This window comes from Macaca thibetana, chromosome 11 (assembly GCF_024542745.1).
Source record: "Macaca thibetana thibetana isolate TM-01 chromosome 11, ASM2454274v1, whole genome shotgun sequence".
NCBI lineage: Eukaryota > Metazoa > Chordata > Mammalia > Primates > Cercopithecidae > Macaca > Macaca thibetana.
The window spans coordinates 47,064,198-47,078,642 of record NC_065588.1 but is presented as its reverse complement, the minus strand read 5'-3'; the positions used below and the strand labels follow the sequence as shown (position 1 = coordinate 47,078,642).

The following is a 14,445-nucleotide window of genomic DNA, read 5'->3' as shown; positions in this document are numbered from 1 at the left end:
TTATGGGAGGTCCTGCCTACACCTGTTAATTTTTTTTTTTTTGCTAGATAAAGCTGAAGGTGTTGAGGGGTCATGCAATTTAGGGTCTCTCCTGCCACTCCAATCAAGCATACCTGACACCCTGTCCCCAAAGAGACCCAGCTTGGTAGAATAACCAAGCCTTCGTATTTAGATTAGCCATTTTGCTCACTCTCTAATTTGCCCAAAGAAACCAAGATATCACTGCAAGACACTATTTTCTCTCTCCAAGTTTCTAGCTCTGGTGAGAAACTTTTGGTTTCAGGAAAAGACTGGTGTTTATAACTAATTCTTCACACATGTCCCTATCTTGCACTTGGTATCAGAGAAGAGATTCTTCTTAACTCCTCAAAAGGATTTTTAACTTCTGATAAAGAAGAAAATGGGGGCCGGGCGCGGTGGCTCAAGCCTGTAATCCCAGCACTTTGGGAGGCCGAGGCGGGTGGATCACGAGGTCAGGAGATCGAGACCATCCTGGCTAACATGGTGAAACCCCGTCTCTACTAAAAATACAAAAAACTAGCCGGGCGTGGTGGCGGGCGCCTGTAGTCCCAGCTACTCGGAGGCTGAGGCAGGAGAATTGGCGTGAACCTGGGAGGCGGAGCTTGCAGTGAGCCGAGATCGCGCCACTGCACTCCAGCCTGGGTGACACAGCGCGAGACTCTGTCACAAAAAAAAAAAAAAAAAAAAAAAGAAGAAAATGGGAAAGCTTTCAGAAAAGAGCTAGAAAGTAAACATAACGAAGATTCCGAGGGTTCTGGGTGAAAAGGGATCCACCTCCTCTTCCCTCATGATTCATTTTCCATGCTTTTCCAGCTCCTGCAGTATCCAGTAAGTGGGACTAGATGTTCTCTGAGGTCCTTTACAATTCAGGTAACCCTGTATTTTTTCTCTCTCTCCACCTATATGGCATGTTATATAAGGTAGTTTTGCCACTTGAAGTGTCCCCTCTCTCTACCTCTATATCCCCTTACAAAAATTTCTGTATGTCCAAAGCTTACCTATTTTTCAAAGTCCAACTCAGCTGTCACTTCTTCCATAAAAACTGCCTTGAAGCCCAGACCTGGAAGGAAGTCACCTTTTTTGTCTAACACCCATAGTATGCTACCTGTTCCTCTCTGATGGGAAGAATCCCCATCTACCTTGTTACTTTTCTTCAGTTGCAGCATGCAGCTTATGCATGGCAGTCATTCAAAACATTCTGTCCAATGGAAAGGTTATATAGTCTCTGGAAAATATTACTGACCTTTAGGGGACTTAAATTTCAAACAAGCACTGAGAGATGCTCCAGTTACACAGCATGCTGGCCTTATCTCAAGCACAATTTATACTAAGGGCCTTAAATCCGAGTAGCTTACCGCAAACATGCCGTGCCACAGCCCAGCATCCTTCTTAAAGTCTAAGACATTTACTATTGTTTCCCCTAAAATAGAAAAAATACGAAGACAAAGAAATCATGTTTAGTGTTAAGTAGCAAAATCATGTCACTTGCCTCTCATAAACAACTGACTTGATGTTTGTTTTTTCTTTTAGATGGAGTCTTGCCTCTGTCACCCAGGCTGGAGTGCAGTGACATGATCTCAGCTCACTGCAACCTCTGTCTCCCAGGTTTGAGCAATTCTCCTGCCTTAGCCTCCCAAATAGTTGGGATTACAGGCATACACCAGCATGCATGGCTAATTTTGTATTTTTAGTAGAGAGGGAGTTTCACCATGTTAGTCAGGCTGGTCTTGAACTCCTGACCTCAAGTGATCCTCCTGCTTCGGCCTCCCAATGTGCTGGGATTACAGGCGTGAGCCACAGCGCCCAGACTGATTTGATGTTTTTAGAGAAATGACTAAGTTCTCAGGGGCTTTTTGAGGGTCTCCTGAAAAAGGGTAGAGGACTGCTCATAGGGTAATGTGGTTACAACAGAGACAAGGAGTTAGAAACGTCTTGTGACTTAGGCATTTCTTCCAAGAGGTATTTTTTCCTAATTATGTAGAGAATACATGCTTATTTTAGAAACTTTGGAAGTTTGACAAATATAATTTAAATTTCCTAAAAGATACTTCCTAAAAAAAAGTTGGTGTATATATGTATATATCTCTAAACATTCTATCTATACACACACATATACTTCTAGGCATATTTACATATAGATAGATATGTCAGATATCTATATGTATCTATATGTAATGCAAAACTTGGTACCTAACTTGTTCCTACTTAATGATATATTGAAACAATTTCTCCATATCTTTAATATTCAAAAATAAAAATTTTAATGCCCCAGCCATTATATGAATGTATTATTACCTTTTTCTTTTTTTCTTTTTTTTTTTTTTGAGACAGTCTTGCTCTGTCACCCAGGCTAGAGTACAGAGGCATGATTTCAGCACACTGCAACCTCTGCCTCCAGGGTGCAAGTGACTCTCCTGCCTCAGCCTCCCAAGTAGCTGGGACTACAGGCACAAGCCACCACACCTGGCTCATTTTGTTATTTTTAGTAGAGATGGAGTTTCACCATGTTGGCCAGGCTGGTCTTGAACTCTTGACCTCAGGTGATCTATCCGCCTCGGCCTCCTGAAGTGTTGGGATTACAGGCGTGAGCCACAATGCCTGGCCTGGATATATTATAACCTAATCAATCCTTATTTAAGGGCTTTTTGATTGCTTCCATTATATACATATATTTAATTTCATGATGGAACAACATTGTTGTCTGGTTAAAAAATACATCATGACCATTTACTGTTTCATTTTACAAAGGGAAAACACTAAAAAAATTAATATTGCAAAGAACATTCTGAGGCAAATAGTGGTTTTTGCAATATGTATTAACCTATCTAAAGTTCAAAAATATCGAATACATTTTTGTGTTTTAATTTATGCTTTTTGGTAGCTGAATTTCTTTGACTCCAAATGTATAGCTGGTAGCCCACTACACAGGCAGGGGAAGATGGAGATACCTGACATTCCACAGCTAATAAAAACATGATTTTAATTAGGGTTTTCTATTGCTATACTCTAGAAATTATGCTTTACATTTTGGTTTGCCAGAATTTTGGTTCCTTTAAACTATAGCATATTTTTGAGAAAGAAGAAAACAAAAGCAAGCCAAGAATGTGTCTTAGGACACTTCACTCTGAATTTGGTCATTAAATGAGGTCCAGTCACTGAGCATTGTGCTCACAGTCACATATCTCTGAAGGTAACAAAGAAGGCAGTCATGGGATGAGGTCTGACCTTCAGAATAATTGCAGGCCTGCGACAGAGCTTGGCAGTGAGACAACATTGCAAGCCGGGACACTGTAACTCCCATTACACTCCCTTCTTTGCTTGTTTTATACTAGAAAACAAAAACAGAAACATAAGAAACACAATAAAATGGGTTATTTCAAATGACAAAACTAGAATCCAAAAACGAAAGCCAGAAAAACCATCATAATGGGCTGAATTTAACACGTTTAATATGAATATTTAAGGCAATGTACTTGGGTCCCAAACTCAAATCACACAAAGATAGGATTGGAGGATGACAAAGCTCAACAAAAGTACGTGTGTAAAAGACTTCAAAATTTAATAGTCATCAGTGTGAAGTGGTTGCTCAAAAGCTAAAACAAACAAGTGATTGGAGCTAAATTAATAGAAACACAGTATCAAATAAATACAAGTCAAGCACAGCACTGAAGAGTGAAAGGTATGTAAGACGCGGTCTCTGTGTATTAGAAGCACCCAATTTTGTAAGGAAGAACTAGAAACGAATGGCCTATTTGCTCCTCCAAATCGTTCAACTATAATTTTGCTTTTACCCTTAATGTTCCATTCAAGTTGCTTTTTACCAGGACTATCAACTTTCCTTTCTTTCTTTCTTTTAAGAGATGGAGTCTCACCATGTTGCCCAGGCTGGATTGGAACTCCTGGGCTCAAGCAATCCTCCCAGCTCAGCCTCCTGAGTAGCTGGAACTATAGGCGTATGCCACTGTGCCCAGTTCAACTTTTAAAAAAAGTTAAGTCTTGCCAAGGGCAATAGTGAGAAGGGGAAAAAGAGTAGAACAGGAGTTTGATCTGTACCTGACTGTGAACAATCAATGGAGATAATTCACTACCTTGGGACCAGCCCCAATTTTTTAATGGTTAAATGGAAAGGACATTTTGCATACCTTATCAAACCTTTCTGCAAAATTTGACTACTCTCCTTCTTGATGTTTTCTCCTTCCTTGGCTTTTTTGATACTCCTCTTTTCTAGTCTGTCTCTGTGTGTCTGTCTCTCTCCCATTGCTCCTCCACGTTTTCCGCCCATCTCTTCAATGTGCTGTTCCCTGAGAGTTCTGCTCTCCTTCCTCATCTCTTTTCACTTTGTTCCATTAGGTTACTGCATTCCTAGTAACTGCAAGTTCTCTACCCAGGCCTCTCCTCCAGAGACATCCAGACTGACAGAGTCAACTAATCCCCTGGAATGTCTAGTAATCCTGGGAAACCCATATATCCATCACTGCCTTCTTTACCCCAGTCCCTGTCCATGGAAACTCTTCCTGTTGTATTTTCTATCTTCGGGAAGGATGCTGCCATCAATCCAAGTTGCCTAAGTGAGAAACCTGAGTCTGTCTTGCCTTCTCCCTCTCCAGCATCAGCAACTAAGCCCTGCCTGCTCTATTTCCTTACTGTCTGAAGCTCAATCTACTTTGCTCTCTGCTCTCTACCACAAGCTTGAGCTCACCTGAATAACTGTAAAGCTGGTCTCCTTTTTTTTCTTTTTGAGACAGAGTCTCACTCAGGCTGGAATGCAGTGGTATGATCATGGCTCACTGCAGCCTTGAGCTCCCAGGTTCAGCCTCCCAAGTAGCTGGGACTATAGGCATGTGCCACCACACCTGGGTAATTTTTGCATTTTTTGTAGAGACAGAGTTTCACCATGTTGCCCAGGCTGGTCTCGAACTCCTGAGCGCAAGTGATCCGCCTGCCTAAGCCTCCCAAAGTGTTAGGATAATAGGGAAGAGCCACTGCGCCCAGCCCTTATTTCCTTTCTTAACCCAACCAATACAGATATAACTTCTTATAATAAATTCATTGTTGTCACTCTCCTGCTGACAATCCTTTAATAACTCCCTATTACCCAGAGATGCTTTAAACTCACTAGTAGAGTCCTTTGGGCAATAGGAGGATCCCAAGTAAAAACTGCAAGTTAATTCAAAATAACAGGCACCTAGAAAGACAGAGGGTAGTAGTAGTTCTAATGAGGCCAGAGAGCTAAGCAAGAGCCATACAATGAAGAACCCTCCACCTTTAGGAAGAACCAATAAAGATGACTGAAGGAATGGCTAACGAGGCAGAGGAACTGAGAGAGGAGTCCAAGAAGCCAGTGACCGGAGTTTTAAGGAGGACCGAGTGATGAACCATGTCATCACTGAGACATGACATAGATTGAGAGTTGATCACTAAATTTGGTATTTTTAATTGCTTGTCTTTTTTTCTGTGAGACAGAATCATGCTGTGTCATCCAGGATAGGGTGCAGTGGCATGAACACAGCTCACTGTCGCCTCAACCTCCTGGGCTCAAGTGATCCTCCCATCTTAGACTCCTGAGTAGCTGGGACTACAGGTGCATACCACCAGGCCCAGCTAATTTTTTACTTTTTGCAGAGACAGGGTCTTACTATGTTACTCAGGTTAGTCTTGAACTCCTGAGCTCAAGCAATCCACCTGCCTCATCTTCCCAAAGTACTGAGATTAAAGGCATAAGCCATCTTACCTGGCATATCTGTCTGTCTTTTAAAGATACTCAGATCTCTTCCATCTTTAAAAACAATCATCCTTGCATCCAATAATACCCCATCACCTCTCAGAGCTACTGGTCACTCTCTTCCTTTTCTTTGCAGTCCTCCTATTTGGCCTTCCAAAGTGCTGGGATTACAGACAGATGTGAACCATTGCATCCAGTCTCTCTAGTTCAGTGGTGTGATCTCAGCTCACTGCAACCTCTGCATCCTGGGTTCAAGTGATCCTCCCGCCTCAGTCTCCCAACGAGCTGGGACTATAGACTTGCGCCATCATGCCCAGGTAATTTTTTTTATTTTTAGTAGAGACGGAGTTTCACTATGTTGGCCAGTATGGTCTCGAACTCCTAACCTCAGGAGCACCCACTTCAGCCTCCAAAAGTGCCAGGATTACAGGCGTGAACCACTGTGTCTCGTCCCAGCCTCTCTTTTCTACTTTTTTTTTTTTTTTTAATTTTACTTTAAGTTCTGGGATACATGTGCAGAACGTGCAGGTAAGTTACATAGGTATGTGTGCCATGGTGATTTGCTGCACCTATCAACTCGTCGTCTAGGTTTTAAGACCCGCATGCATTAGGTATTTGTCCTAACAATCTCCCTCCCTTTGCCCCCCACCCCTTGACAAGTCCCAGTGTGTGATGTTCCCTTCCCTGCGTCCATGTGTTCCTATTGTTCAACTCCCACTTATGAGTGAGAACATACGGTGTTTGGTTTTCTGTTCCTGTGTTAGTTTGCTGAGAATGATGGCTTCCAGCTTCATCTATGTCCCTGCAAAGGGCATGAACTCATTCTCCCAGCCTCTCTTTTCTATAGCCAAAATTATTTAAGTTCTCTCTACTTGGTATCATCACAGTGTTCAACGTTAGATGATTTTCCCCCAAATCTTGAAAAACAAATTTATTGATTTGTCTGTTCATTAACTTAACAATTGGTGAGCATATGTCTCAGGCAGGATGCAGAGTGGTGAAGGCTACGGCTTTTAGAGTTAGACCTGACTGTTGAGTCTACCTCTGCCATTTTTGAGTCATGTGGCCTTTGGTCAGCTACTGAAGTTCTTTTAAGTCTTAGTCTCCTCATCTATAAAGCAAGTTTAATAATAATCCAAACCTCATAGGGTACTTGTGAGGCCTAAATGAGAAAATGCACTTAAATCATTCAGCCTGGTACCTGGTGTGCACTTGGATTTGCTTAATCCTTCAATGGGATCATGTTGCCAACTTCATTCCTACACCAACCTCAATATCAAACCTTCCAGCCATTTGTTTCTTCTTGCTCTTTATCTTTCATCTACTAATCTGTTCTTTTAAGCAGAGCTATTTTCCCTTCTCATTTCTCCGTTCTCTTATCCCCAACCTCTCTAAATAAGCAGCAGAGAAATTTCTCTGCCAGTACATCATTTCCTAAACGTCTGTACTTCCCTAAAGTCTTCCGTAACTTTCTTACATGAAGAATCATTTTTTTTTGCTGTCATTTTCTTGAATGTATATTTATGATCAAAATAATTAAGATAGAAGATCTACTACAAGGCACTTTACAAGCCAAAAGATGGAAATCTCACCAAGCAGGAGGATCTTCTAACATTAACATTGCAAAAATTTAGTTTTATATTTTGAAAGGCAGCAAGTGAAGCCAAAGGAAAAGCCTGAAAGCGTATTTTACATCTTAGGACTTACCTCAATGTACGCCGGTTCTGTCCCAGCAGGTGAGATGTGTGGCTGCCAGTCTTTCGGGGGCTTTGAAAGGTACTTGGAATCTGTTACAACCCATTTGAGCCGGGGCCAACCTAAATCAAACCCAAAGTGAAAATTGAATTACCTAAGCCATCAGGGAAGGAATTCACACTGAACTGGTCATTTTAAATATCAAGAAACCAAATTAAGATCATTTTATAATCAATAACATACTTAGTTTTTATTAGTTTTTAGTGGGAAATCACCAGACAATTATACCTTCTTTCAAAAGTACAATCGTTCCACATGCTAATTCCAGGCCTTGACATTACCTCAACAACTGGGAGGTCCATTTGGCAGTGGAAGTCCACTGAGGTTAGTGGTCTATCCTCTGTCTCTACATGTAGCATTTGGCTTTAATGTACAGAGTGGTAGCTTTTTTCAACCATTGGCATAAAGGTTAAGGGTGTGGGCTGTGGAATCAGACAGATTTGGGTTCAAATTGCTGCTTTGTCATTTATTAGCTGTGACTTTGGGCAAGTTATTTAACCTCTCTGTTTCTCAGTTTCCTACTTGTAAAATGGGGATAATAGTGGTACCTACTTCATAAGAACATGAGAACTAAATAGAACCTATATGTAAAGTACCTAGCTATTACTAAATTAAAAAGCTAATTAAAGCACTCAGTTTTAACTTTTAACTGATAATTCAGGTACAATATTACTAACCTTTAAACTGTACAATTTCTCCATTCTGGGTTTTTGGCAGTCCTTTTAGACAAACTTCACTGGTAAGAGCTAAGGCAATACCACAGCTTCCTAGCAAGAAGCCAATCTGCTGACCTCCAGCATCCTGTGGAGAAATGATAATGAACATAGGTAGGGAAGCAAATGTGAGTATACTCATGCCCACATCTTACACTTAGTAATGCTCTGGCACTTTGTGTGTGTGATAACATTCATGGAGCCCCACCAATATCTGGCAATTGTCAAAATCCAATGACAATGTGTTCTTCCAAATAATTTCTACAATACAAACATTTCCTGAGCACAAATCAAGTATTAACCAGACATTACTAATGATACATCTTATCAGACAAATGTAACCATTTTATTAAAGAATCAGCAACGATCCTCTTTTAGTTTCCAGCAAATTAAATAAATGCTAACATGCCTATCTTCCCCTAGCCTCACCCCAAAATTCAAGAGAAAAGTAAGTCAGGTATGAACAAAATAATGTAAACAGATACTAAATGTCCAAGCTGACAATGAAAGTTAATGGATGGATATACCAAATCCGTATACTCCTTTTGTTTTTCTGTATTAAAGGGGATAGATTTAAGCCTTACACAACAACAGCAGCAAAAACAACAAAAGATATAGTCTAAAGCATTTCCATTAAAATATCGTCTTACAAGTATCATTATGAAACCACACAAATTCTGCCAACTTAATAATTTAAGAACAACCATATGATTTCCTGATCAAATTAAGGATACTACATCCCAACAACTATAGTTCTGGGGATGTTATCAATTTGTTTTTTATTCCTTTCAGAAATGCTTTTTCTTTTCTTTCTTTTCTTTTTTTTTTTTTTTTTTTTTTTTGAGATGGAGCCCCTCTCTATCACTGCACTCCAAGAAGCTGGAGTGCAGTGGCACGATCTCGGCTCACTACAACCTCCACCTCCTGGGTTCAGGCTATTCTCCTGTTTCAACCTCCCAAGTAGCTGGGACTATAGGAGTGCACCATCATACCCGGCTAATTTTTGTATTTTTAGTAGAGATGGGGTTTCATCATGTTGGCCAGGCTGGTTTTGAACTCCTGACCTCAAGTGATCCACCCGCCTCGGCCACCCAAACTGCTAGGATTACAGGCAAAAGCTACCGCGGCCTGGCTGATTTCTTCTTTTATTTTTTTGAGACAAGCTCTTGCTTTGTCAGGCTGGTGTACAGTGGCACAATCTCGACTCACTGCAAACTCCGCCTCCCAGGTTCAAGCGATTCTCCGGCCTCAGCCTCCTGAGTAGCTGGGATCACAGGCTTGTGCCATCACAGCTGGATAATTTCTGTATTTTTAGTAGAGATGGGGTTCCATCATGTTGGCCAGGCTGGTCTCAAACTCCTGACCTCAGGTGATCCACCCACCTCGGCCTCCCAAAGTGTTGGGATTACAGGTGTGAGCCACCGCACCTGGCCAATTTCTATTTATAAATCCACATCCTCCACCATATTCATCTTTGACATCAGCCCTCAGAAATAAACTGCATGACAAAATTAGCATCAAGTGGCTCATGGAGAAATCACTCAAACATGGAAATCTGTTACATATGCTTCATTTTAGTTGGGCTGATGTATTGTCAAAGTAAAATCTTACAATCCAGAGAAGTAACACGTCATCACACCATCACTTTCCACCTAATGGAAATCCTAGGTCATATGATACAGTTAGAGGAAATCTCTTTACAAAAAGGTCTCAACTACTATAAATGTGCATTATCTATAGCCTCTGAAGCAAGAGTGGGATTCTTTATAAATGATCAGTGTTGAAAGTCAAGTATGCCCCCATGATATTTTATTTTATATCTGAAACACAGTCTTGCTTGCCCTGTTGCCTAGGCTAGGGTGCAGTGGCGTGATCACAGGTCACTACAGCCTCAATCTCTTGGGTTCAATCAATCCTCTCACCTCAGCTTCTCAAATAGCTGGGACTACAGGTGCACACCGCCATGCCTGGCTAGTTTTTTATTATTTGTAGAGATGGGGTCTCCCTATGTTGCCCAGGCTGGTCTCGACCTCCTGGGCTCAAGCAACCTGCCCACCTCAACCTCCCAAAGTGCTAGGATTACAGGTGTGAGTCACCATGTCTAGTCGCCCCAGTGATATTTATTTATTTGTTTGTTTGTTTGCTCATTTGTTATTTAGACGGAGTCTTGCTCTGTCGCCCAGGCTGGAGTGCAATGGCGTGATCTCAGCTCACTGCAAGCTCCACCTCCTGGGTTCACGCCATTCTCCTGCCTCAGCCTCCTGAGTAGCTGGGACCACAGGCGCCTGCCACCACACCCAACTAATTTTTTTGTATTTTTAGTAGAGACGGGGTTTCACTATGTTAGCCAGGATGGTCTCGATCTCCTGACCCCGTGATCCACCCGCCACAGCCTCCCAAAGTGCTGGGATTACAGGCATGAGCCACTGTGCCCAGCCTCATCCCAGTGGTATTTTAAATGATATACAATACTATATAAATTCTATCTTAATTGTAAATATGTTATTTGCATAAAACTTGTAAATATTTAATAAATACTTTTTCTACAAATTTCATGTTTTTAGAAAGTGAAGCTGAGTACTTCCAAAAATGGTCGAAGAGTTTTTAATGTTGTGACTGCATCTATCCAAGAACCCAATGCCTGCCATGTCACATCAGGCTACATTCCTCTTAAATTTAGCAATGTTACCTTTCTGGTAAGAGGTACCTCTATAGGCACTGGAATCACTTCTGCCAGGAGGCATCCATAAAAAGCCACCATAAACATGACTGGATCATTGTTGGGGTAAACCAGGGCTACCTAAAATTCATAATGACATTCAGTTTAACAGAGGAATAAAACCATACTAATGCTTTCAATGTCACTGTCTAAGTATATAATATTTATCATGAACACAATAAATCAAACTATTTTTTTTTTTTTTTTTTTTTGAGACGGCGTCTCGCTGTGTCGCCCAGGCTGGAGTGCAGTGGTGCGATCTCGGCTCACTGCAAGCTCCGCCTCCCGGGTTCACGCCATTCTACCGCCTCAGCCTCCGAGTAGCTGGGACTACAGGCGCCCGCCACCACGCCCGGCTAGTTTTTTTTGTATTTTTAGTAGAGACGGGGTTTCACCGTGTTAGCCAGGATGGTCTCGATCTCCTGACCTCGTGATCCACCCGCCTCGGCCTCCCAAAGTGCTGGGATTACAGGCTTGAGCCACCGCGCCTGGCCTAAATCAAACTATTTAACAGCCATCTGCTCGAAAGGAAATTAAGTTACTGAGATAGAGACACACATCTAAAAAGATCTCCGACGTGCCCATGATTATACTACACACTTTGTGTACTATACTATAATGCATTCATCCTCATCCTCATCACAATTTTTCACTTAATCGGTGATTTAGCAAAAACAAACCATCTTAAGCATTAAGTTAATTAGGAAACCCAAGGCAATTTATTTTAGTGTAGGGCTAAGACAATAAAATAAATGTAATGGATCTCTCCAGATAGAACAGCATATTAAAGAATAAACCTTACATCTCTGGAGAGAGCCTACAACTGTGGATTGACTTGATCACCATGTTAGGGCCAACAGAAGTTTTCTTACTCTTTTTTTTTTTCTTAGACGGAGTCTCACTCTGTCGCCCAGGCTGGAGTGCAGTGGCGCGATCCCGGCTCACTGCAAGCTCCGCCTCCCTGTTTCACACCATTCTCCTGCCTCAGTCTCCCGAGTAGCTGAGACTACAGGTGCCCGCCACCATATTTGGCTATTTTTAAATATTTTTAGTAGAGATGGGGTTTCACCATGTTAGCCAGGATGGTCTCGATTGATTTCCTGACTTCGTGATCTGCCCGCCTCAGCCTCCCAAAGTGCTGGGATTACAAGTGTGAGCCACCGTGCCCGACCAGTTTTCTTACTCTCTAATTCACTGTATTAATCCTTGTTCCCTTACCCAACAATGCAAATGTTTCTAGCAGGAGGGCATTTGGTAATAGGTGTAAGCAATACTGGCAGAAATCGTATGGATATACAGTTAATTCATTAATAGAACATAAACCGTGAAACCTCTATAATAAGTTCAAACCTGTGATCTCACCTGTAACACATCACAGAGATAAGTGACTTTTCCTGATTCACTCCAGGAATGCAAAAACACAAAAGTCACTACCACTGCGGAGTTTGTTACTTGGCTTGGATACTCACAGATTAACATTTGAAAGTTAATTACATCATGAGACTTGTTTACCCTTCTTTTTTTTTTTTTGAGACGGAGTCTCGCTCTGTCGCCCAGGCTGGAGTGCGGTGGCGCGATCTCCACTCACTGCAAGCTCCACCTCCCGGGTTCACGCCATTCTCCTGCCTCAGCCTCCCCTGTGGCTGGGACTACAGGCGCCCGCCACCGCGCCCGGCTAATTTTTGTATTTTTACTAGAGACGGGGTTTCACCGTGTTAGTCAGGATGGTCTCAATCTCCTGACCTCGTGATCTGCCCATCTCGGCCTCCCAAAGTGCTGGGATTACAGGCGTGAGCCACCGCGCCCGGCTGTTTCCCCTTCTTTTGCTTTCAAATACTCTTAACTCACTCCCAAGAGAAGTTCGCTTTTGAACTTTTGAATTTTCCTAGGGTTCTGGAAAATTAATTCCACAAGACATTTAAACAACCCATTTCCTTCCTGCACAGTGTCCATGTTGCTAGGGAGACACAAAATCATCCGCTTAGGGTTCAGGAGGACAAGGAAACACTCATGTGTCACATTTATAAGTAAAAGTCATGCTTTATGTGCCCTTTGTCACAATGCAAAAGTATTTTCAACAGGTTTAGTTTAGGAGATTCCATAATCATAAGCCCAATCAAAATAAGTCTATTGTGTAGTTGGTGTTTCATTCTATGAATTCCAAATGAAAAGTAATGGTAAAAAGTAATCATATTTGGAAAGGCATTAATAGGAAAAACATCTTCAAAAATTAAAAAAACAGTTTAATGTCCCCTCAAATTAAAGGAGAAATAAAACTATGTCAATTAGTTTTTTCTTTTCTTTTTTTTTTTTCTTTTCGAGACAGAGACTCACTCTGCCGCCCAGGCTGGAGTGCAGTGGCGCAATCTCGGCTCACTGCAAGCTCTGCCTCCAGGGTTCACGCCATTCTTCTGCCTCAGCCTCCCGAGTAGCTGGGACTACAGGCGCCCGCCACCACGCCCAGCTAATTTTTTGTATTTTTAGTAGAGACAGGGTTTCACCGTGTTAGCCAGGATGGTCTCGATCTCCTAACCTGGTGATCTGCCCGCCTTGGCCTCCCAAAGTGCTAGGATTACAGGCGTGAGCCACTGTGCCCGGCCCAATTAGTATTTTCTTAAAAGTAACATGAATCTTCCTCTCTTTTTACATAAAACCACAGAAAAATGTTTTAAAAGATGTATGAGGCTTTGTTGTTGTTGTTGTTAGGGTCTCACTCTGTTGCCCACACAAATGCAGTGGCAAGATCATGGCTCACTGCTGCCTTGAACTCCTGGGCTCAAGCAATCCTCCCACCTTAACCTCCCGAGCAGCTGGGACTACAGGTGCATGCCACCACGCCCAGCTAATTTTTAAAAAAATTTGTTTGTAGAGATGGGGTCTCACTATGTTGCCCAGGCTAGTCTAAAACTCCTGGCTTCAAGTGATCCTCCCACCTCATGTCCCAAAGTGCTGGGATTACAGGTGTGAACCACTGCACCCAGTCCGTGTTTGAGGCATTTTGTAAAGAGGAGGAAAAATAAAAACAAAAAAATCAAAGATCAAATTTTGTTGCTGTTTTCTTGTTGTCTAAAGATTCAAATATTTATTTCTGGAAAGACTAAGGTTTCTCTTTCTTTTTATTAGCACCTAAAGAGACTACTGACTGGCAGCTACAGGAAAGGACATGTGAATTTCCTTCAACCCAGGAATATGAGAATTGGGCTAACCTGGGTTGGAACCAAACCACTTTTATTTTTCCAAAAATAAGAGTTATGTAAGTTTTCCTGTTGTATATTAAAACTCCAGAATATAAGAATATTAGCATATTAGAAAACAGTAAACACCACCTCCCTAAAACCAAAATGCCAATTACCCTGTCTCCAGGTTTTAACACAGGTTCATTTTTGGTCCCCAGTTTATTAAGAAGTGTGTAGGCCAACTTTAAACTTCTGCTCCACAACTTTCCTGAAAAAAAAGAAAAAAAAAAGTCTTACAGAAAAAAACAAAACAGGTCTACCTCAATGAAACAACATTCA

The 14,445-nt window shown here is 41.7% G+C and overlaps 1 protein-coding gene across 5 annotated transcripts in view; it reads right to left on the bottom strand.

The window, feature by feature from the left end:
* The window catches only part of DIP2B (disco interacting protein 2 homolog B), a 255,922-nt gene that overhangs the window by 53,470 nt on the left and 188,007 nt on the right, over positions 1-14,445 (bottom strand). For 4 of the 5 annotated variants that reach the window (XM_050748648.1, XM_050748649.1, XM_050748652.1 and 1 more), the window contains 6 exons: positions 14,283-14,374; positions 10,901-11,011; positions 8,176-8,299; positions 7,451-7,560; positions 3,247-3,349; positions 1,377-1,441 (listed from right to left, as the gene is read on the bottom strand). In XM_050748648.1, the coding sequence (XP_050604605.1) occupies positions 1,377-1,441; positions 3,247-3,349; positions 7,451-7,560; positions 8,176-8,299; positions 10,901-11,011; positions 14,283-14,374 (605 nt within the window). The remainder of the gene's footprint in view (positions 1-1,376; positions 1,442-3,246; positions 3,350-7,450; positions 7,561-8,175; positions 8,300-10,900; positions 11,012-14,282; positions 14,375-14,445) is intronic. The other variant, XM_050748650.1, reaches the window with a different exon arrangement.